The sequence below is a fragment of the Podarcis vaucheri genome (genome assembly GCF_965113315.1).
Source record: "Podarcis vaucheri genome assembly, chromosome: 6".
In the NCBI taxonomy this organism is placed as follows: Eukaryota; Metazoa; Chordata; class Lepidosauria; order Squamata; family Lacertidae; genus Podarcis; species Podarcis vaucheri.
Genome location: NC_138764.1, coordinates 53209430 through 53230992, shown reverse-complemented (window position 1 = coordinate 53230992; position 21563 = coordinate 53209430). Strand labels below are relative to the sequence as shown.

At 41.0% G+C, this 21563-nt stretch overlaps 1 protein-coding gene and 1 pseudogene across 7 annotated transcripts in view; both read left to right on the top strand.

Annotated features, from left to right (window-relative positions):
* Nucleotides 1–5836, top strand: part of LOC309534562 (taurochenodeoxycholic 6 alpha-hydroxylase-like) — a 37401-nt pseudogene extending 31565 nt beyond the window's left edge. Inside the window, exons 11-12 of the transcript XR_014224721.1 lie at nt 2707–2789; nt 3786–5836. The product of XR_014224721.1 is annotated as a taurochenodeoxycholic 6 alpha-hydroxylase-like (transcript). The remainder of the gene's footprint in view (nt 1–2706; nt 2790–3785) is intronic.
* Nucleotides 5837–9073: 3237 nt separating this feature from the next.
* LOC309534531 (cytochrome P450 4B1-like) lies at nt 9074–20483 on the top strand. 6 transcript variants are annotated; one of them, XM_082226751.1, is made up of 13 exons: nt 9075–9407; nt 10923–11064; nt 11851–11895; nt 12439–12566; nt 13748–13878; nt 14958–15109; nt 16272–16378; nt 16560–16750; nt 17389–17522; nt 18128–18192; nt 19253–19375; nt 19493–19575; nt 19903–20483. In XM_082226751.1, exons 1-13 carry the CDS (start codon nt 9210–9212, stop codon nt 20069–20071), a joined length of 1668 nt encoding a protein of 555 aa, XP_082082877.1. In that variant the 5' UTR covers nt 9075–9209; the 3' UTR covers nt 20072–20483. The 6 variants fall into 6 exon arrangements, 5 of the variants coding, with proteins under 5 accessions (XP_082082880.1, XP_082082878.1, XP_082082877.1 ...); XR_014220769.1 differs by lacking the exon at nt 19903–20483 and having other exon boundaries at nt 9074–9407; nt 18128–18232; XM_082226753.1 differs by lacking the exon at nt 19253–19375 and having other exon boundaries at nt 9077–9407.
* Nucleotides 20484–21563: the final 1080 nt, after the last annotated feature.

Sequence of the window (21563 nt, the reverse complement as noted above, 5' to 3'; positions counted from 1 at the left end):
AAGACCGTTAATAACATACTAATCTTACAGGGAAGCCTTTATAATGAAGAAAAGACCAAAAAACAAACAAACAAACAAACAATAAAAATAGCAACATAAATTTAACGTATATCTGATTTTGTTTTATATAGAGGCTCCCTGTTTTTTCTTCTATTTGAACTTCAGCCACTTGGTCAGCTTAGTCCAATTCCAATATTTCGCCAGGAGAGTGCATCAGTATTTAAAGATTGATCTAAATAAATAAATCTCTGAGGCCAGAGAGGACAAAGAGCATCAAAGCAGTTCGTAGAGAGAAAAAATATGGATAGATAAAAAACAAGAAATAAACATAATCTCTAATATACAGTCTGATGGGATCCACACAGTTAGGCCTCCACAAATAGGAAAAAGAGGGGGAGAGAGTTATTTACTTAAGTTCTAAGTTCTAGGTTCTATGCTCTTCAGCCACTTGCTGGCTTAATCCAATATTGGGCTGTAATTAAAGAAGATCCCGAGGTCCAAAAATCCAAAAATCAAATCCAGTCTATCAGATGGGGAGGAATATATCTCCCAGTAATCTTAAGTGACTCAGTTCAAGTATAGTTTAAGTATAGTTCAATTCCAGAAAGATCCAAATCTCCAAACCTTTAAGAATCCGGGGTATTCAAACTTCAATCCACTCGGTCGAAAGGAGGAAGTAGGTGTTCAAATAAAAATATGTCTATATTCCTGTTGGGTCAGTTCATGTAGAATTCCCAACAACTCAGAGAGAAGAAGTAAAAAAGAAGTCAAAAATCCAAGTTCTTTGTGTGTGTGTGTGGGGGGGTTAGAGTCCAGAGTTGAGGTTTTTTAAAAAAAGAGAAACAAAAGTTTACACTCTTGCTTAGTCAATTGCCCTAGGTGTACTATAGAGGGTTCAATATTTAAGACAAAAGGGCAATGAGTGGAAGTTATTATTTTGTTTTAAAGCCTTTGTTTTATTTCGTCCTTTCTCTTCTCCCCTCCTTCCCCCTTGTGCTTCCGTATTGAAGTTTAAAGCTCCCGAGTATTTATCTCTTTGTAACCACTCTGTTCAGTTCATTCTCTTATTTTTAGTGCCTTCCCCCCAAAAAAGATACAAAGTCTCTAAAGGTCTTTTTCGTTACTTTTATCTTACTTAGTTTCCTTCGCCTCGCTTAAAGATTGCTGAGGACTTTCACTTTTCTGTTTCTACAGCGGGTGAATAGCCACTTCCTTTCTTCACTCTTACAACTATGTATCCTGTGCCATTTTCACTCCGATAAACGGGTTGGGTTCCTCAATTAAATCCTTTTACATCCAGATCTCTTAGTGTATAATCAAAAAATTTTAACGCAGAATTACTCCAGAAACACTAAGGGTTCTGCTCTTAAAGTTACGGAGGTTTGTCGCTTTTCCAGTAGGAGCTAGAGGCATCGCAACACGGGGTCCGCAGAGCTTACCATTCGCGTTTCTCAGTCCCGTCGTTCTCGGGTCCTTAAAAAAAAACCCCCGAAAAAACATCGGAACCATTCCAACGCTGCTGGATAGCTTATCCCTCAAGGGTGTCCCCCTTGAGATTTTGGGGGTCGCAGTGCCTTTGCGTTGCCCCCAAGCCCCCGTGAAGCTCGGAAAAGCTCTCAGCGGCTTCTCCGCGCTCCCTGCTGCTTACGATTCCAAACCGGAAGTCCCCAGCACCAACACTTTGAATTGTGCTTGGAACATTTTGTAGCTGCAAGTCATAGATTACATTGAGTCTGCTATATTCCTTAATCTTAATCTCTTAAACATCACAGCTGTGAATAGTTTCGCGTCTACATTTATTAAAGCAATCAGCCTATATGAATCATGTAAGGTGGAGTCTTTCTCAGGCATCAATATCGAAGTTAATTTTGATGTGTGTCAAGCTTGCCCACCCTCTAGCACTGAGTTAAAGAGCTTAGTTAGCCATCGTTACAATTCTACTTTAAAAACTTTATACTATTCTCCTGGGAGTCCATCAGGCCCTGGAAACGTTCCTGGTTTTAATTTTTTAATTGCTTCTTGTACTTCCTTTAAAGATATTGGTTGATTTATGTAATTTCTGTGCCCCTCTGACAATGGTTTAATAGTTACTTTTGAGAAGTAATATTCTATTGTGATGGATTGTCAAAAGAGTACATAGGAATCCTAATTCAGAACGCGTTCCTAATCCAGAATAGGATTTATGAAAGTGTTCTGCCAAAATTCCACATGCACACCTGGACTGGTATTTGCCATCTAAAGTGCTGTTTACATAAACTGTATCCGTTTCCCTCTCCATTCAAAGTGCAACTTCAGGAGCTACATCAGCACCACAGGGGGGGGGGGGAGGTTAGCATTTCCCTCCTAACCCCTGCAGGTCAGTTGCTGGTCAGACATGGACACCCCAATGGCTGTGTACAGTTTTAATAACATGTACACTAATGTAATTAACATCATGTCTCATTTGGCTCAGGCATTTATTGATGTGGATTTATTGATGAAGGAATTTTCCTTCAGATTGCATGGGGGGGGGCATATTGCTAAGCGTGCAATCCCATAATCCTATACAGAACTAAGCCCCATGGAATTCAATGGGCATTATCACCTGGTAAGTGGGTATAGAACAGTATCCTTTTTTCTGAATGCCCCCTTTTCCTTTAGCTCTTTTAGCCACTATATCAGTTGGCATTCTAATCCAAAATTCCATGACTTATTTTTCTGTTGTAGGAATTTAATCCTCTAAGATTCTCCACAGAGAATTCAAAGCATCGCCACCCATATGCTTTCTTGCCTTTTGCAACAGGGCCAAGGTAAATATATCCTCACTCTATCCTTTGCACTGTTCCCTCCATAAAAGGAGACTTTGACATTAATCTTCCATGAAAGACACAACTGTGTTCAAGGCTTATAAAATTGTGGATCAGTCCGAACACTATTGGATGCCCAATATTTTCAGATCTATGCAAATCAATACCTGGATTCACTTTTTAGGATTAATATTTCCTCTGCCTAAATCAGGCATAGGCAAACTCGGCCCTCCCGATGTTTTGGGACTACAACTCCTATGATCCCTGACCACTGGTCCTGTTAGTTAGCGATCATGGGAGTTGTAATCCCAAAACATCTGGAGGGCCGGGTTTGCCTACGCCTGGCCTAAGTACATTTAATTATTTTTCAATTTATAACTTTTATGTATCAGCTGCTTCCTAGCTGAATCTCTCAGAACAGCTTTGGAATTAAAACACTGAAATGCTAGATAAAAATATGCAATGAAAATAATTGACAATGCATATTACAGCAAAGCAGAACAAATCGCCAGCATAAAACAATATATACTCAAATGCCTAAAAGGGTGGGGCATAGATAGGACAACAAAGATGGTGACAGACATTAATTTCTGAGAAGGGAAACCTAAAAGTGAAGGAGCAACAACAGAAAAGGCCCTGACTGGACCATCTACAGAATGCTCTTCTGTTCATAATGTAATTGTTAAGTTGTGGGCGAACATATCAGACGACACAGCGATTCTTCCAAAGCAGCTCTTTATTTGTAAGCTGGAACAGAACTGAACTGAGGAGCTCAGTCAGCCTGCTTATATAGAGCTCCACTAGAATGCAACAGTAACCATTTTCTGTAACTAGCCCATCACTGAACGTCACTTTTGATCCTTCGTTTGCATACAAACTATCCAGTCACTGAACGTCACTTTCAATCCTTCATTTGCATAACTATCTACAGTATCCCCCTGCTGGCCCAGGGTGAGAACTTCAGTACATAACAGTAATGTTGCCCTTCATTCTACTCAGGAACTGCATTGGACAACAGTTTGCCATGAATGAAATGAAGATTGCTCTTGCCCTGACGCTCCTGCACTTTGAACTTTTGCCTGATCCTGCCAACCTCCCGATTCCAATGCTGCAAATTGTCACCCAGTCCATGAATGGGATCTATCTGAAGCTGAAAGCTCTCCGCTGATGCTTGCTATTTCCACGGTAGTAATGTTTGCTTCAGGACTATCAATTCCTGCCAATAAATATTGGAAGGCCATGAATATTAATATTATGCAGTGTACTTCTGCTTTTCTTCTGAAGGGAATTGTTGTCCTCTCTAGGCATACAGAAGCTGGTTCAAAATACAGCACCATTTCCAAATATAGATTCTTTCAGTATTTTTAGTCAGCTATTACTACAATAAAAACGTTCAGTAATCACTTTTATGTTCTCAACCCAACAAGCTTCCTTTAACCTACCAGGTCATATTCAGAATAGAATCATTGAAATAAATGAACTGGATTAACTTAAGTCCACAATTTGCAAGATATTTCCTTTGAGTATCGCTTATTTGGGTTCCGTTCTTTGTCCATTACACTTTAATATTCTAATTAAGAACATTATGTATGGGGCATGGGCTGTCACCTTCATTTGGGGGGGGGCTGGACTTAGGACAGTGACCATATTCCTACTGTTAATCATGAAAACACATTATGTGGTCATGAATGAATCCTCTTCTGTAACATTTAAAATAAGTTACCTTCTTGGAAAAATTCACACAGTGGCAAATAAAGGCAACTGTTAATTTTCTTTTTCATTTGACCTCCTCAAACAGTAATAGACTAGGAGTTATCTTAGCTCAACAGCAGCTTTCTTCTTCTCAGTCCTATCAGACTAGTTGAGCAAATAGCTACCAGAAGATTACCATCATTATCCAGCCAAGACCCTGTTAATTATTTTAGACAAGTATTTGCCCCGGCAGATGGGATGTTGGGATAGAGGATATTTAATTGTCATGAATTCTTTGCTACCTTGCTGTGATTTTATGGCAAACTATCTCCTGTGCCTATTGAACCTGTCTACTGCAGAGCTTCAGTTATTTACAAATATGCCTGGATTTTAACTTTTTATATGTTTTACATTGTCGACTTTGGGGGTTGTTCTTTTAATAAAACAAAGTATGCATCAGTCTTTTTAATAATAAATAGATCATAACTATTCTGTACAGGGAGAAATCCTGATCTTTTGGACTTTCTCATGTGTTGTAGTCCTTAAGTGGGTTCTCTATTGGTAGGAGAAAATAACAGAGACCAGCCAGATAATATTGAGAAGCAAAGCAGCTAGTAAGCCTGATCTTTATTAAAGCTGTTGCAACAGGGTGCTCCCCTCACATGCCGGACGACAGAGGAGGACCCAGAACAAAGGTGTGCCTGCCCTTATATAGACATTTTAAATTCCCTGCCCTGGAGCTCAAGACCACCCTCTCCATACATCATACATACATCACAGAAGGGGTGTAACCCAAGACCACAAACATCATATCTACATCACAGAAAAGGTAGTCTACAAAAGAAATTTGAATGTTGTTGTTTTTCCTGTCTGCCAGGTTATCTGATAATGCCTTATCTGATTGTCTTTCCTGGTAGTCTGCCCATTCTTTTGAAATGGCGATTACCCAATTCCTGTAACAAGGAAGGTTTTTTTCACCTCCTCCCTCCTTTCAGAGAAACATTTGGTTGGCTTGGGAGTCAAAATGGTTTCAGGACTGTCTTCCTGTGCTGCTTCAGACATGTGGTTTATATATTTATGTACGTGTTTGCTTGGTGTATTTATGAACATTTATTATATATCTAAGACCTCAAAATTCTTATTACACATGCCCCCTCCTTTTGCTGATCTCACATGAACTGTTCTGTGGGAAGGGTCCTGAAGACTTTTTAAATATGTAACAAATATTTGTTGTAGTTATTAAATGTGTAATTTAATTGTAAGCCTTCTTAGAAATATTTATTTCCTGAACTATGGAATATAAATTGCTAAGATAAGAGAAGAATGTAATAAATCTAGAAGTTGCAAATAAGAAAAAATATCATACTGTATTGACTTATTGTATAATTTATGGAAATATATTAACAATTTTTTAAAAAGGTTAACCAAGCAATTTAAATTTACACACACTACCATATAAATAAAACAATAATTTTATAGAAAAGGAGACACTTTTTAGATATAACCTGTCAGGGAACTGCCATCGGAGCCAGAGGGAGAGGGAGGGGTCCAGAGGGATTCCGGAGAGCGTCCCGGGAGGGAGAGAAGCAGCCCATCTTCTGGGGAAGGAAATCAGCGTAGCACCAGTGGAGAAGGGGGGCAGTTGGGGGAATCGGCGAGGTGGCTCCATGACTCTTCACCGGACACCAGCGGGGAGAGCACTGGTCCTCCCCTGCCCACACCCTCCTTGCGCAGAAGGCTTCCGCGCAGGGAGAGTAGGCGGCGACTAGGCGTCAAAGAACTTTTATGCTGGAAGAAGTTCAAGAAACGCCCACTGACGGATTCTGCCAGCGATTGAGACAGCCACGGGTGAATAGCTGTCCGGACAGTAAGAGTTCACCCAGGTAACCCAGCCACTGGTGGTGCCGATTTACGCACGAGCAACCCCTAGAACCATTACATAACCCATGTATTTTTTCCTTTCTTGAGCTAACCTAACCCCAGCTGGGAGCCCATTGCATGCACTGCTTCTTAGGGTGGCTTAGTCCAGTAGCAGGGCCGCGAATAGCTCCAAGCTGCTAACTTCCTCCAACCAAACCTAGAGCAGTGCTCTTTTCCACCCTGGGTAGCCAGAAGTTGTTGGACTACAACTCCCATCATCCTTGACCATTGACTAAGATGGTGGAAGATTATGGGAGTTGTGATCCAACATCATCTGGGGACAGTTTTGGTATCATTTCAGAAACTGTGAATTGTTTCAGTTTTTCATTAAATGGAAATTATGTCCCCTATCAGTATTGGGGAATTTGTGGCTACCAGTATAAAGACTTCAGTTCTTGAACATCCAATGCTATTTGAACCCTTATCATTTCTATAAAATAGAGGAGATTATATCCACAGACAAACACCAATTAAAGAATGGTGCTACTGGATAGAAGCACTATGTGATTTGCAAGCGATCAAATCCTCTAAATCAGAGGTAGTCAACCTTTTTATACCTACCACCCACAAATGCATCTTTCTTGAAGGTAAAATTTCCTTACCACCCACCAGTGCTTGATGGAAGGAAGATTCAGCTTGTGCTGTAGAACCCCCCAACCACCCACCTAGAATCCTGAAACACCCACTAGTGCAATGGGCGGTAGGGACCAGGTTGACAACCCCTGCTCTAGATGCTCTACTTGGTTCCCTCTTCTAAAAACGGTCCATTTTAGAGCCAGTTAGCTGTCAAATCTCCAGCCAGACTCACTAAGATTTGCTTTTCCTGAGCTGCGTTTTCTTTTCTTTTTTTAATGATATTTATTAGAGGTTTAATAGTTACAGAAAAAAGAAGAAAGAAACAATAAAAAGTTAAACAAAACAAAACAATACCTTACAATACATCAGAAATAAAAACAAAAACAAAAACAATACAGCAAAACAACAAGAAAAACAAAAACATTTAAAAACACATCCAATATTTCCGTATCTTTACCTTTCATTTACTTGTTTCATCGACCTCGCACACCTCCCTTTTTTATATTCTAGTTCAATTAGCTATTTCAGCAAATCCTTTCCATCTTTCTCAATTTTTGTTCTATAATTTATCTTAACACAATCTGACCTTAAATTTTACACTTTGGCCCATTAACAACCTATTTTTACTTAGTTCTTTATAACATTTCTGCTAAAACCATGTAACTTCATTCCAGCATCCTTCTAACATTCATTAATTTTGCAATATTTCTGTAAATATACTTTGAATTTTTTCCAATCTTCATCCACCAACTCTTCTCCCTGGTCTCGGATTCTGCCAGTCATTTCCGCCAATTCCATGTAGTCCATCAGCTTCATCTGCCATTCTTCCCGGGTGGGTAGATCTTGTGTCTTCCAATGCTTTGTGATAAGTATTCTTGCTGCTGTTGTAGCATACATAAAGAAAGTTCTATCCTTCTTTGGCACCAATTGGCCGACCATGCCCAGGAGAAAGGCCTTCCTGAGCTGCCTTTTCAAGCTATGCCCTCCGTCATCCTAGATGGATGATTTAACAGGGTACCATACGAAGACACACTCTGTATATGTGGGCAACTGCAAGTGGAAGATTTACTGGACAGTCGTATCTTGGAAGTCGAGCAGCTTAGTTCCTGAATGCTTTGCCTCCCGAACATCACAAACCCGGAAGTGACTGTTCCGGTTTACGAACTATTGTTGGAAGTAGAACGTCCAGTGGGGCTTCTGCAGCTTCTGATTGGCTACAAGAGCTTCCTGCAGCTAATCAGAAGCCACACTTTGGTTTTTGCACATTTTGGAAGTGGAACGGACTTCCAGAATGGATTCTGTTCAACTTCCAAGGTACGACTGTATTGCCCACTATACATTGGACCCAGGAGGTGATTCCTCACCTTGCCGTCCATACAGGAAAGCTGTCTCTCCCCACCAGAGAAGGTCCTATGGTTTCTTAGCAATGTAAATGCTTCAGTGATTCATAAAGTCACCCTTTTTGCTCTGGTGGCCAAAAAGATCAGAAAGAAGACACTGGATGATATAGCAGTGAACTGTAAGGGAGATGCTGAGATATAAATAGAGATTATTATTTGTGGCGCAACACCCCTTTTGCTTGAATTTATTTTTGATTCAGATTTGTCATGGCCAATGGCTAGTACAATAAAGTTATTTGGATTTGGAGTTCCTGAGGGGAGACTGGTTCATGGGGTGCCTCTGGCTTGATAGACCCTTTTCCAGAAGTATAGGATTCAGTCCATGCAGATGATGAGGGAAGCCCAACTCAAGCAGGGGTTGGCTGACAACATTTATTCAAACTGGAAGCAGTTGCTATTGCTCAGTAGAAACACTGCACAAAATAAGAGGCAAACATAAAACCAAATGAATATTTTCTTCTCTATCAATTGCCCATCTCTATATCAGTCCTCCTTGAAATCTTCTTTGAATATCAGTGAATTCTGGGTGTACCAATACTTCCATTGATAAAGTACATTATTACCCTGCATGCAGTTAATTAAAACAACATTTCCCAATAACAGTGATCTGGTCCAGCTCTGAAGTGAGGAAAAGGGGAGGATTCAGCACCCAGCGGGTGAAACTAATTAGTGTGTGGGGTGGAGGTTTAAACAGTTCCCAGATTCCTGCAGCAACACCTGCCACAAAGTTGTTTTAGTAATTTGATGCAGCTCACAAGACAAAGCCAGCAAAACAGCAAACCTTTTGAGGACTTATTCTAGCTACTGGAGCAAAGCAAGCAGCAGGCAGCTGGTTATGGAAACTGTCATCAATCTTCTGTGGTACTGGCTACCGGCGAGTCCCTCTCGGTTTTTCTATTGGACTGTGGCGTTGATCTTCATCTGTGTCGCTCTGAAAGCCATCCAGCTATTCCAGACAAGGCAGAAACTGATCAAGGGGTTTAGGAGTTTCCCAGGACCTCCCAGCCACTGGCTGTATGGCCATGTCCACATGGTAAGGGAATCTCTGACTCTCCTGGTGAGATGTTGGGTCTCTCTTTGCAAAACTGTGTTTCTCAATAAGGAACTGAAAATTGACTGATTGTTGTGTTACCAGTCACCATCCAGTTGTGCCTAAACTGAAGGCAATCATTATGAAACTAAGAAACTTTATTTGGTGTAGTGCATTGGTAAATGAAGTTAAAAGGATCATACAAAGATTGTGCAACATACTCATGGCATTAGCTTATTAACTGCTGATATAGCTGTTTTCTTAAACCCACAAGTGAAGCTATTACCACACTATCAGAGCTATTGAGAAACTAGGGAAGTGTTGCAGGACTAACCATAAACAGGGATAAATCTGGTTTTTGTTGTTGTTGGCATGCAAAGACTACATCAGGAACACAGAAAGATAGATGAAATCAGTGGATTTAAACTTTATGATATGACACAGAATTACTTTCTTGAGCATCAGTTCCAATTCATATTGTGTGATGACAGGAATCCACCCAAGTGTTTTCTCAGCTTCATGTCACCTTCTGAAAGGATATTTTCTATCAAATGTGCTGCTTCATTAATGTTGTCATTCAGTCTGCTGGCATCTGCAAGGCTTGGGGACGGCTGTGCTGGTTCAGCAGACTGGGCTCCACTCACTGATTGCACATGATTGGACAGTTGGAAGTTTCGATTTGTCCAAGGAATCTACATTAGCTAGTCACTGGGACGTGACTCCTGACACCTTCTGAATGGAGGACCGACAACAAGGGGCCACACCTGCCATTGTACACGGCCATTGTGGGCCTAGTCATAGCCCCCTCCCTACTGTGTGAAGGCAATGGCTATGGTGTAAAGGAACATACTTGACAAGACAACAATTTGGGAGGGGGGAAGGCCACAACTTTATTGATTACAGGTGGAGGTGGACTTTGGTTCACATCTATATCCATTTCATTTTCCTGTTGGAGTGCTGAAATTTTGAACAGGTTATTGCCACGTATTGTGGCCTCCCCAATATGCTGATCTCTAATTCTATATTCAGCCTCTAACCCTGACTCCCATATTTGGCATGCAACAGTTTGCATTTGTGATGGACCTGTTTCTCTTATCCAATTTTACCTAAAGTTGAAGAATGATTCACAGATTCAGGCATAAATATTATATTATAATTTTGTGTACAATGTTTCAATTTATTCCAACAAGAAAAAATGCTTTTCTAAATGTACTCTTTGGTGGCTGTTTTTCTTGTTAACATTTATAGTTCAATGGCTTATTCATGCTCAACCAGTGTGTGTTCTTCTACACCTGAGAGTCTGAAATGAAATTGATAAGGGGAGGCCAATGCAGAATAGAAAGAAACAGGTTTAATAAGACTGTGGTTTTAGGATTGATGCAAGTGGGTGAATTATTCCTTTGTTACATATGCACCCCAGCTGAAAGTTATACATTATTACATTACCTGATTATCTGTTTTATCCTGAACTAAACATTTAATCACAATAACTAAGATGTAAACTGGTTACCGATACAGATGAAACCTGAAGAAGAATTCCTGAACGCAGCTGCATGGACAGAAAAGTACCCGCACTGTTATCCACGTTGGTATGGAAATTTCTTGGCTTTCCTGTCCATTAACCACCCTGAATATGCAAAGGCCGTGTACAGCAGAGGCGGTAAGAAAGTTGTACCTTTTGTCCCTCTCATCGTGCAGTTACATGAATACAGTGGTACTTCGGGTTAAGTACTTAATTCGTTCCGGAGGTCCGTTCTTAACCTAAAACTGTTCTTAACCTGAAGCACCACTTTAGCTATGGGGCCTCCTGCTGCCGCTGTGCTGCCGGAGCAAGATTTCCGTTCTTATCCTGAAGCAAAGTTCTTAACCTGAAGCATTATTTCTGGGTTAGCGGAGTCTGTAACCTGAAGCGTATATAACCTGAAGCATATGTAACCCGAAGTACCACTGTATGCTGAAGGCTGTCAACATTATTCATGCAGTAAGTTGCACTGCTCTTTGTAAGGCAAGAAATAAATGTAAGTGATTCATATTTCAAGGGCATCCTAAAGCAACTTACCCCAACCTGATGCCTTCAAGATGTTTTGAACTCCAATTCCCATCAGTCCTTCCCTGCCAGGCAAAGAACTCCCAGATCCCAGCTCTAGTTCTACCCAAGTCTTTAATGCTCAGATCAGATTGGTAGAGAAGGCACACAGCAGACTACAAAATTCAAAAAGTACATTAGAAAACTGGATATTTCCTTTTGGAAATTGGGGGAAGCACAACTATTTGCCCAACAAATGGCTGGAGTCCCCAAGGCTGGGCAAGGTAATGGTCACACCTTGGAGTAAGCTTGGCCTGCAAAGGTTGTTCCTCTTAATTCTCATGTGCAAAGATGTTCTCACAAATAGTTTTTTACCATCTCATGCTAAACTCATTTTATCTCATTTATTACACTATTCAGATCCTAAACCTCTTATAACACAGGACTTCCTAATTCCATGGATTGGTATGTATTTTCTCTCACTAATTTCATGTATTCCTGAATTTAATGTGATATTCTTGCATCGAGCATATACATATATTCTCAGCTTTACAAAGTTCAAACTTCCTTTGGGTCTATGGGAAGCTGCTAGTATTTGTTAAGCTGGTGCCTTCCCCACTGGTGCCTTCCAGGAGGCTTCAGTGCCAGCTTTATTCCTTTGGCCAACTGATTTCTGCCCGTGTTGCTGAAGAATCAAACTCTATAGTATGTTTCCCTACAATCTCAAAAGTCTGTCCTTATAGAGTCTGCGAAGATGGACTTCTCGGGTTGTAAGGAAATATACACACTGCATTCCATGTTTCAGAAATCCTTTAGTAGGTAAATAGATTCTTAACTTGAATTGTTCCAGCAATTAAGTGCCTAATTCAATGGGTCAAATATAGTGCTGTAAACCCTGTCATCTGTGGTGGATAATTTACCATGTGACCCTGACCCTGGTGTATGTGGCTATGAAAGACAACATTATCTTGGGCTTCTGTTCCTCATTTTCCTTCCTTTCCTTGGCAGGAAGGGGGCTTCTCATCCTGAATGGGCCAAAGTGGCAGCAGCACCGGAAACTGCTGACTCCCGGATTCCATTACAATATTCTGAAGCCTTATGTGACTCTTATGGCAGAATCAGTCAAGGAGATGCTGGTAAGAAACCCCACTGCTACTTTCAGGAGGTCAGCTCCAGTCTAAGAAGTTGCTCATCCATCTTCATGTTCTCAGTCTTGCTTTGAGCAGACTCAGAGGGCCAGAGCAGACTCTTTCTTTGACCTGAAAACCTCCTCTGACATACCACAAAGATCTTTTGAAAAATTTGAGTCAGAAGCCCCCATCAAAGTGTGAAGCTAGTTGAGCAGCCCTTTGGGTCTCAGGCAATGAGTTTGCAGCAGTACTGAATTCTAAAATTCCTTCATAACCTGTGGCACTTGATATTGTCTTAATTAGTTCATCCATATTTTCAGGACAGACAGATGCTGACTACCATCAGCTTTCTTTGTAGAATATTTAAATGCATCACTTTGAAGGGTTGTGCAGTGTTCTATTAGCTAAAATTGTATGTCAAAACCGTGTTTACTTCCTCTTCCATAACACAAAGTTCTTTTGAAAAGTTTGAGTCTGGAGTACCTGTGAAAGTATGAGGCTAGTTGAGCAGTCCTTTATGTTGCAGGCAATGACTTTTGCAGGAACAAATACATTTCCCCCCAATGTCTAGTTATGACATACAAACTCTCTCTCCCTCTGTCTGTCTGTCTGATGCTTCCTCATTCTTCTCCACATCTCCCCTGAATCAAAAGGCTTTATGTGTGTCCTTGAGATACGCTTACCAGCCAGTAGACCAGGGGTCAGCAACCTTTTTCAGCTGTGAGCTGGTCCATTGTCCCTCAGACCATGTGGTGGGCCAGACTATTTTTTGGGGGGTGTGTGTGACCGAATTCCTATGCCCCACAAAGAACCCAGAGATGCATTTTAAATAAAAGCACACATTCTACTCATGTAAAAACACGCTGATTTACGGACTGTCCCTGGGCCGGATTTAGAAGGCGATTGGGCTGCATCCGGCCCCCGGGCCTTAGGTTGCCTACCCCTGCAGTGGAGGAAGCTGCTTAGCAGACGGTAGTGACTGATGCCCATTGGGACTAGGAGGATAGAAGGCAAAGAGGCCATCAGTAAGTGGAGCCAGAGCTAATGACAGGCAGAGCCAACCAGTCCTACTTTAACCCCTATTCCCTGCTGAGTTCTACAAATGCAACATCGTATCTAATAATGAATCATCTAATCATTCAGGAGACTTCTCTATTCTCATTTCTTTCCCTTTCCTAAAATATTAGGATGTATGGGGAAAGCTGGTACTCAGCAACCCCACAGCATCAGTGGAGATGTTCGAACATGTCAGTCTGATGACTCTTGATACTATTATGAAATGTGCCTTCAGCTACCAGAAAAATGCTGAAACGGACAGGTCAGTATAAGATGCCAATTTAAGGCAAGGTGGGAGCCACAGGCCGATACAGTCTTTCTTTTCTGTGTCATGCGCTAGGAGTGTCATGAGAAGCAAGCCCAAGATTGCAGTCACCTCTGCGATCTGCATATGGTTAAGGAAGCCATTCAGGATGATGGACATCACTACATCTTTGGGGAGTAAATTCTATAGTTTAACTGTGCGAAGAAATACTTTCGTTTGTCTGTGATGAATCTTCCAACTGTCGGCTTCAATGGATGACCCTGGGTTCCTTCCTCTAACCCCTGGACCAATTTGTTTGTTCTTATTGTGAGATAACCAGCCTCATATAACCAGCATGCTTAAGTCTAATTAATGCACAAAGGGGTTAAGGCCATAGAGTGAGCTGTCCTGCCAGGCCTAGCTCACCATGGAAGGTACCAGGTAATCAGAAACTAATCGGCAGCCAGTGCAGTCAGGCTAGAATTTGTGCAATATGCTCAAAACATGTTACCCTGGTGAGCTTCAAGGCCGCCAAACAGATGTCAAAGAGATAAACAACTACTTGACATTCAGAAGACATCTTAAGGCAGCCCTGTTCAGGGAAGTTTTAATATGTAACGCTGTACTGTTTTTAACACTTGATTGGGAGCCGCCCAGAGTGGCTGGGGAAACTCAGCCAGATTGGCGGGGTATAAATAATAAATTCTTATTCTTATTCTTATTCTTATTCTTATTCTTATTCACCAGCTGAAGTTTCTGAAACTGTCTTCAGAGGTAGTCCTATACATAAGGTGTTGCAATAATTGAACATAGAGGTAGCCAGAGTATAGACAATGGAAATAAGGCTGTCGCTGTCCAGATCGGAGTGCAGCTGGGCTGCCAGCCAAAGCTGATTAAGGGCACTACAGGCCACCAAGGCTGCCAGAAATACCCCCAAACTACATACCCACTCCATCACAATCAATCTAGTCTAGGGAACCACGAACCAACAGTACCTCAGACTTATCTGGATTGATCATCAGCTTGTTGGCTCTTACAAAGTCATCTAATCTTTGTTTTTTGTGTTTATATTGGTTTCCATTTCTCACTGTCCACAGAGAAAATTCCTATATTGAAACTGTTTTTGATCTTGGGTTCCTGGCTTATCAGAGACTGAAAACACCATTGCATCACAATGATCTCATTTACTGGTTGAGCTCCAAAGGGCGTCAGTTTTACAAAGCTTGCAAAATAGCCCACCATCACACAGGTATGTATTTTTTACTTCCTAGCAACAACTTTTTCTTCCTGCTCCCCCTCCTCCTCTTCTTCTTCTGAGCTAATATATAATTTTATTTCCTAATAAAAAAATTCAAAATAAAAGAAGATATTGTTTCAGTACCATTAGGAAAATTAAAAATTGTAAGTGTTGGTATGATGCACTTGAAAAGCAAGACAAATTTTGTTTAAAATTAATTTAACAATGGTCTTATTATAATAGAGAGACTAGAAATGAAAAAGGTTGAAGCAAAATTAAGAAAACACATAACTGCCTCCTCCTTTCCAACTTAACTTCTTCTCTAGTTATGTGCTCAATCATTTATATAAGGAGAAAGGGCTTTCTATTTATAAGAAGTAAAATTTTATAAATGAAATCAACCAGCACCTTGGCATTATATTTACCTCCCTATCGATTCTTCTCATACTTCCTAATAACATGAATTCTCTTTCTGGAACCCTAAAATCTGATCAATTGTCTAACATAATGAATATATCTTTCTTATACTTCTGAGAATTGTCATGAATGCAGCCAATTCAATAATTTCTCTCTGTCCCCAGAGAAATATTTCATTGTCCTTTTCCCACATCATTCCTGTTCAGGATTTCTCCCTGGATTTCTGGAGATCATGTAACCTTTACTGAATTGTTAAACGTCCAAAAGACCCTGAGGAAACCTGTGTGTGTGTGTGAAAGGGCAGAGTTTGTATCTGGATTCTCATCTTCCCTATATCCTGGGACTTCTTCTCCTTTTTAGCTTTCTCCTATGTGAAGCTTTAATCCCAACATGATAACTCTCTCTAAGAACATAGGAATAGCCTGCTGGATCAGGCCAATAGCCCATTCTAGTGCAGCATCCTTTCTCACAGTGGTCAACTAGATGCCGGTGGGAACCTAGGAAGCAGAACCTAAACACAAAAGAACTTCCCCCTCCTGTGGTTCCCAGAAACCAGCATTTGGAAGCCTTAATGCTCCCAACTGTGGACTGAAATTTGGACTGAAAACTTTTAGCTCTTTAAGTTACTGATCATTCTGAGCTTCCTTTTCAGAGCTCAGCTAATAAAAGTATTTGTTACCCCAAGCAAAACACAAATATATTTGCTTGCCTCTTGCATATAGCTTTATTCAGTTCATACTGTATGTCTCCAATGCAGAGAAGGTAATAAGAGAGAGGAAGGATTCCCTCAAGAATGAGAAAGAGCTTGAAAAGATTCTGAAGAAGAGGCATTTGGACTTCCTGGATATTCTTCTTTGCGCAAAGGTGAACATTGTAGAAATAATGCACCTATGCCTGCCATGCTATATTGCTAAGGGCTTTTCCAGCCATCACCAACCTTCTTTGAAAGGTTTGATGTGAGCTGGGAGAGGGAGGAGGGTCTTGGAGGACTTTAAATATTGGTTCTCACCAATCCTATAAAACACTATGTTCCCTGTGCGGTTAGGATGAAAATGGAAATCCATTGTCAGATGAAGACATACGTGCAGAAGTGGACACATTCATGTTCGAAGGTCATGATACCACAGCTAGTGGAATCTCTTGGCTCTTTTATTGTATGGCCCAGAACCCTGAACATCAGCAGAGATGCAGAGAGGAGATCATGGAGCTTGTTGGGCAACAGGAGGATATTCAATGGTCAGACTAAATTATTGTTCAACCTTAAATGTTTATTTCCTGCTTTATGGGTTTCTCAGAAATTAAGAGAAGATGAAGGGACAGCAACACTGCAGAGTGTTTTAGGGTCAGAGTACTCTGACTACAAGTCTCAGGTTCGTTAGGTTCCAGGGAAATTGGCCTAATCCTATGCTCTCGAACCCTATTTGCTACATCTTAATGAATGGTTAAAAAGGTAAAAGGTAACGGTAAAGGACCCCTGACAGTTAAGTCCAGTCTCAGATGACTCTGGGGTTGTGGCACTCAATTCGCTTTACAGGCCGAGGGAGCCGGCATTTGTCTGCAGACAGTTTTTCCAGGTCATGTGGCCACCATGACTAAGTTGCTTCTGGCACAACGGAACTCCAAAGCCAGAGCAGCGCATGGAAACACCATATACCTTCCCATTGGAGTGGTACCTATTTATCTACTTGCACTTTTGGACGTGCTTTCGAACCACTAGCAAAAGCTGGGACTGAGCAATGGGAGCTCACCCCACCGTGTGGATTCGAACCGCCGATCTTCTGATCGGCAAGTCCAAGGCAACCACAGCACCACCCGCCTCCCTTAAAAAACAGTTATGAGACCTAAATCTGGCAATTTTGGGCTGTGTCTTTAAGGGACAACTTGGGAAAGATGACATACAGCACCATGTGCATTAAGGAGAGCCTTCGGCTTTATCCTCCAGTACCTCTTATAGCACGAGAAGTGGATTCTCCTGTGACTTTTGTTGATGGACGAACCTTACCAAAAGGTAGGTTTCCCCTCTCTCCCTTCTGCAGACTTCCTTTGAACTCGTCCCTTCCTCTTCCATCTTCATTCTTACACTGTTCTCATTATTCAATTCCACTGTCACTTAACTTCCATCAAGGGTTTCTAACCTTTTCTGGACCACATTCACCCTTGGCCTACCTTGTGGGGCTACTGACAACTGTGATGCGGCCACCGCACAATCTTGCTTGCACACACTCACATTCTTGCACACGGAATATGTGGAGGACACATACAGGTGTGCATGCCTACACCGAGGTACACAGCCCCTGTGTTCAGATGGACACTTTCAGGAGCTGCTAGGCCTTAGATGGACCATCTCTTGAGGCCCCACCTACACCTAAATGAATTCCTTGGGCAAACAAACAAATATTATATGACCAGGAAATATGCTTTCCAGCTGCCTTCCTGTACTCTGTGCAGGATCATCCTGGTTATCCGTGCAACAGCTCTGAAAATCTGCCTGTCTTTGCAGCAAGTTATTTAGAATGAATGTTTTGGTAAATGCTACTGGATAGCAATTAATTCTCATTACATAATATCTCTGGTGACGAAATGATACTAGATGATGTCTCTTTTTTTCCACAGGCTTTCTAACTATATTGGATATTTATGGTCTTCACAGAAATCCTGAGGTTTGGGGAAATCCTGAGGTAATAATAAAAGAAGAAAAGCCTAAGCAAGACCTTTCTGGTGAGACTGAGAGAAGTTGACATGTTTTGAGAAAAGGATGGTGGAATAATTGCCATAGACACATACAATTTCTTTAAGAAAAGAAGTCAATTGTTTGTCACACTAACACTGTGTGACTAGATGTGTGGATTTATCCCAGTGTTTTGTTTTACCAGTTTCTTGCTTGTTTTAGCTTACTAAACACATCCAGAAGTATTCCAGTTTGGAGGTGAGAAAGGCACATTTAGTCCATTGCCTCATATCAATGGCCTAATGCCAAATTATCTACCCCCTGATATGATATTAAATGTGGAGCAGAAACATATAAACACAAGTGATGCCTGCATTTTCCTATGTAGATACTACCAGCTCTAGAGTGTGTGCATGAGAGAGAGATGCTGGGGAAAACATGTGTGTCTCTCTGTGTGTTTCTGTGCATGTGTGCGCATGGAGAGTTAAATTCCTCCCTATGCCATGACTCTGATCCAAATCCCTTTCCTGCCAGCAGCTGTTAGTAAAAAGAAAAATGTTTGGATATATCTTCGTACAACTCTGATGTCAAGCTTAGAGTGTCCCTCTACAGAATTGGATAAGAACGGTATGAGGAAGATACTGTACTAATTAAGTAGAAGGACAGGCCACATGTTATGTAGCTATGATTCTTAAAATGTTGCTTACGCACTTACAAAATGGCAAAAATGTATTGCGAAAAGAAAACCATTGCAAAATATATTGGCAAAGCTGCTGTGGAATCCTAATCGAGAAAACATTCCTAATCCAGGTCAGGAGCTATGGAAGTATTCGGCCAAAAATCCACCCACCCACCAGTCCCTAAAGTGCTGCTTACAAAAACTGTGCAGGCTTCCCTCTCCATTCAAAGAGCAACTTCAGGAGCAACATCAGCACCACAGCAGGGGGGAAAGGTTAGCATTTCCCTCCCAACCCCTGCAGGCCTGTTGCTGGTCAGACACCCCAATGACTGTGTACAGTTTTAAAAACATGCACACTGATGCAATTAACATCATGTCTCATTTGGCCCAGGCATTTATAGATGTGAAGGAATTTTCCTTCATATTACATTGGGGAAAACATGTTGCTAAGAGTGCAGTCCTACAATCCTTTACAGAACTAAGCCCCATGGAGCTCAATGGGCATTATGACCCAGTAAGTGGGTATAGAACAGTATTCTTTTTTGTGAATGCCCCTTTTTCCTTTAGCTCTTTTGCCACTATATCAGTTGCCATTCTAATCCAAAATTCCATGACTTATTTTCTGTTGTAGGAGTTTAATCCTCTTAGATTCTCCACAGAGAATTCAAAGCATCGCCACCCATATGCTTTCTTGCCTTTTTCTGCAGGGCCAAGGTAAATATTTTCTCACCTATATTTTGCACTGTTTCCTCCATAAAAGGAGACTTTTACATTAATCTTCCATGAAAGACACAACTGTGTTCAAGGCTTATAAAATTGTGAATGAGTCCACAGCAAGGCAGAATTAGCTGCCAGCATAAAACAATATATACTCAATATAAAAGGGTAGGGCATACAAAGGAGAACAAAGATGGTGCCAGACATTCATTTCTGGGAAAGTAAATCTAAAAGTGAAGGAGCAACAACCGAAAAGGCCCTGATTTGACCATGTGCAGAATGCTCTTCTGTTTGTAATGTAATGTTGCCCTTTATTCTACTCAGGAACTGCATTGGACAGCAGTTTGCCATGAATGAGATGAAGATTGCTCTTGCATTGACACTCCTGCACTTTGAGCTTTTTCCTGATCCTGCCAACCTCCCGATTCCCATGCCACAAATTGTCACCCGATCCATAAATGGGATATATCTGAAGCTGAAGGCTCTCCACTGATGGCTGCTGTTACCAGAGTAGTGATGCTTGCTTCTGGACTCTCAATTCCTGCCAATAAATATTTTTCTAAGAAGGTTTACAGGTAAATTACACATTTTAAAAACACAGCAGATAGTTGTGACATATTAAAAGGTGTTCAGGACCCTTCCCACATAACAACTGATGTGAGACCAACCTATATATGACCCTGTTAATTGTTAGAAATCCTGCTCCATGACTGCAGTCATGGGGTTGTTGTCTATCACATAACGGTGTATGTTTTGACTCCACAGTGTGGGAAGTGACGGAGACAGCATGTTTGTGTTACGATTGTCCATTGTTTTTTCTCTTTGCTATCTGATGAGAAAGAGGAAAGAGCTAAGTTAGAATGCTCCATATGTGTTTATATGTAAATAAACATAGATTATCCAAATGCTGAGCTACTGAGTTCTGTTACGCAGACTGCACAAACTCTGTGGATCCCTGAGTGTGCTGGTGTCTGTTGGCATCAGTCGCTGTGATGTTAAAGCAGAAGAAAGCTTTTGAAGCTCCCAAACGATTGACCAGGAGGGAGAGAACATGCCAGCCAGGCATGTGTCTCTACCAGGGTCCTACTTGAGAGTAGGATGAGCTAATGACAATCAGCTCCAGATGAGTATTTGCCCCTGGCAGATGGGGTTTTGGGATAATGGGTATTTAGTTGTCATGAATTATTTGCTATCTTTCTGTGATTTTATGGCGAACTCTCCTGTGCTTATTGAACATGCCCACTACAGAGCTTTGGTTATTTACAGTATAAACTCTGAAATCAAGGCTTAATATGGCTGGATTTTAATTTTTATATGTTTTATATTATAGACCTAGGAATACTTTGGGGTTTGTTTGTTTTTAGTAAAACAAAGTATGCATTAGTCAGCTTTATAATATATAGGTCATAACTATTGTGTTCCAAGGATTGTACGGGGGAAAGCCTGATCTTTGGGACTTTCTCCTTGTTGCTGATCTCACATCAACAGTTGTGGGCAAACATCATCTGTGGACCCAAGGTGGAAGAATGTTGAAGCTTGGCACTCTGTCCTCATGAAAATCCATCATTTTAGTGCCATTTTTCCTAGGATACAAAAGTATGCAATTTTGCCTAATATGCACATTTTTGCAAAGCAATGTCCGTAAATAAAATATATTGTTGTATGCTATATTCACTAATACATGCATTTTTTAATGCACACTTTGCCTCAGTGTATTCTGAAGAATTACGCAGTAAAATTTGGAAAAGGGCAAATTTCAAAGTATGTCTGTTTCGGTTCTTGTATTGTTTCAGAGGCTGTGAATTTTGTCATTTTTTATTTAAATGGAAAGTGAATCCAATATGTCCCCTATCCCTATTGGGGAATTTGAGGCTACTGGTATAAAGACTTCAGGTTCTGATGGGATGCATGCAGTTAATTAAAACATTTCCCAGTAACAGTGATCTGGATCCAGCTCTGAAGTGGGGGAAAGGGGAAGATTCAGC

Bases quoted from the DNA above. Each gene is read 5' to 3' on its own strand.
- LOC309534531 (XM_082226751.1), top strand. From the start codon at position 9,210: ATGGAAACTGTCATCAATCTTCTGTGGTACTGGCTACCGGCGAGTCCC. The intron at 9,408-10,922 runs GTAAGGGAATCT...TTACCGATACAG, and splicing joins TGTATGGCCATGTCCACATG to ATGAAACCTGAAGAAGAATT. The intron at 19,376-19,492 runs GTAAGTGGGTAT...TTTCTGTTGTAG, and splicing joins TCAATGGGCATTATGACCCA to GAGTTTAATCCTCTTAGATT.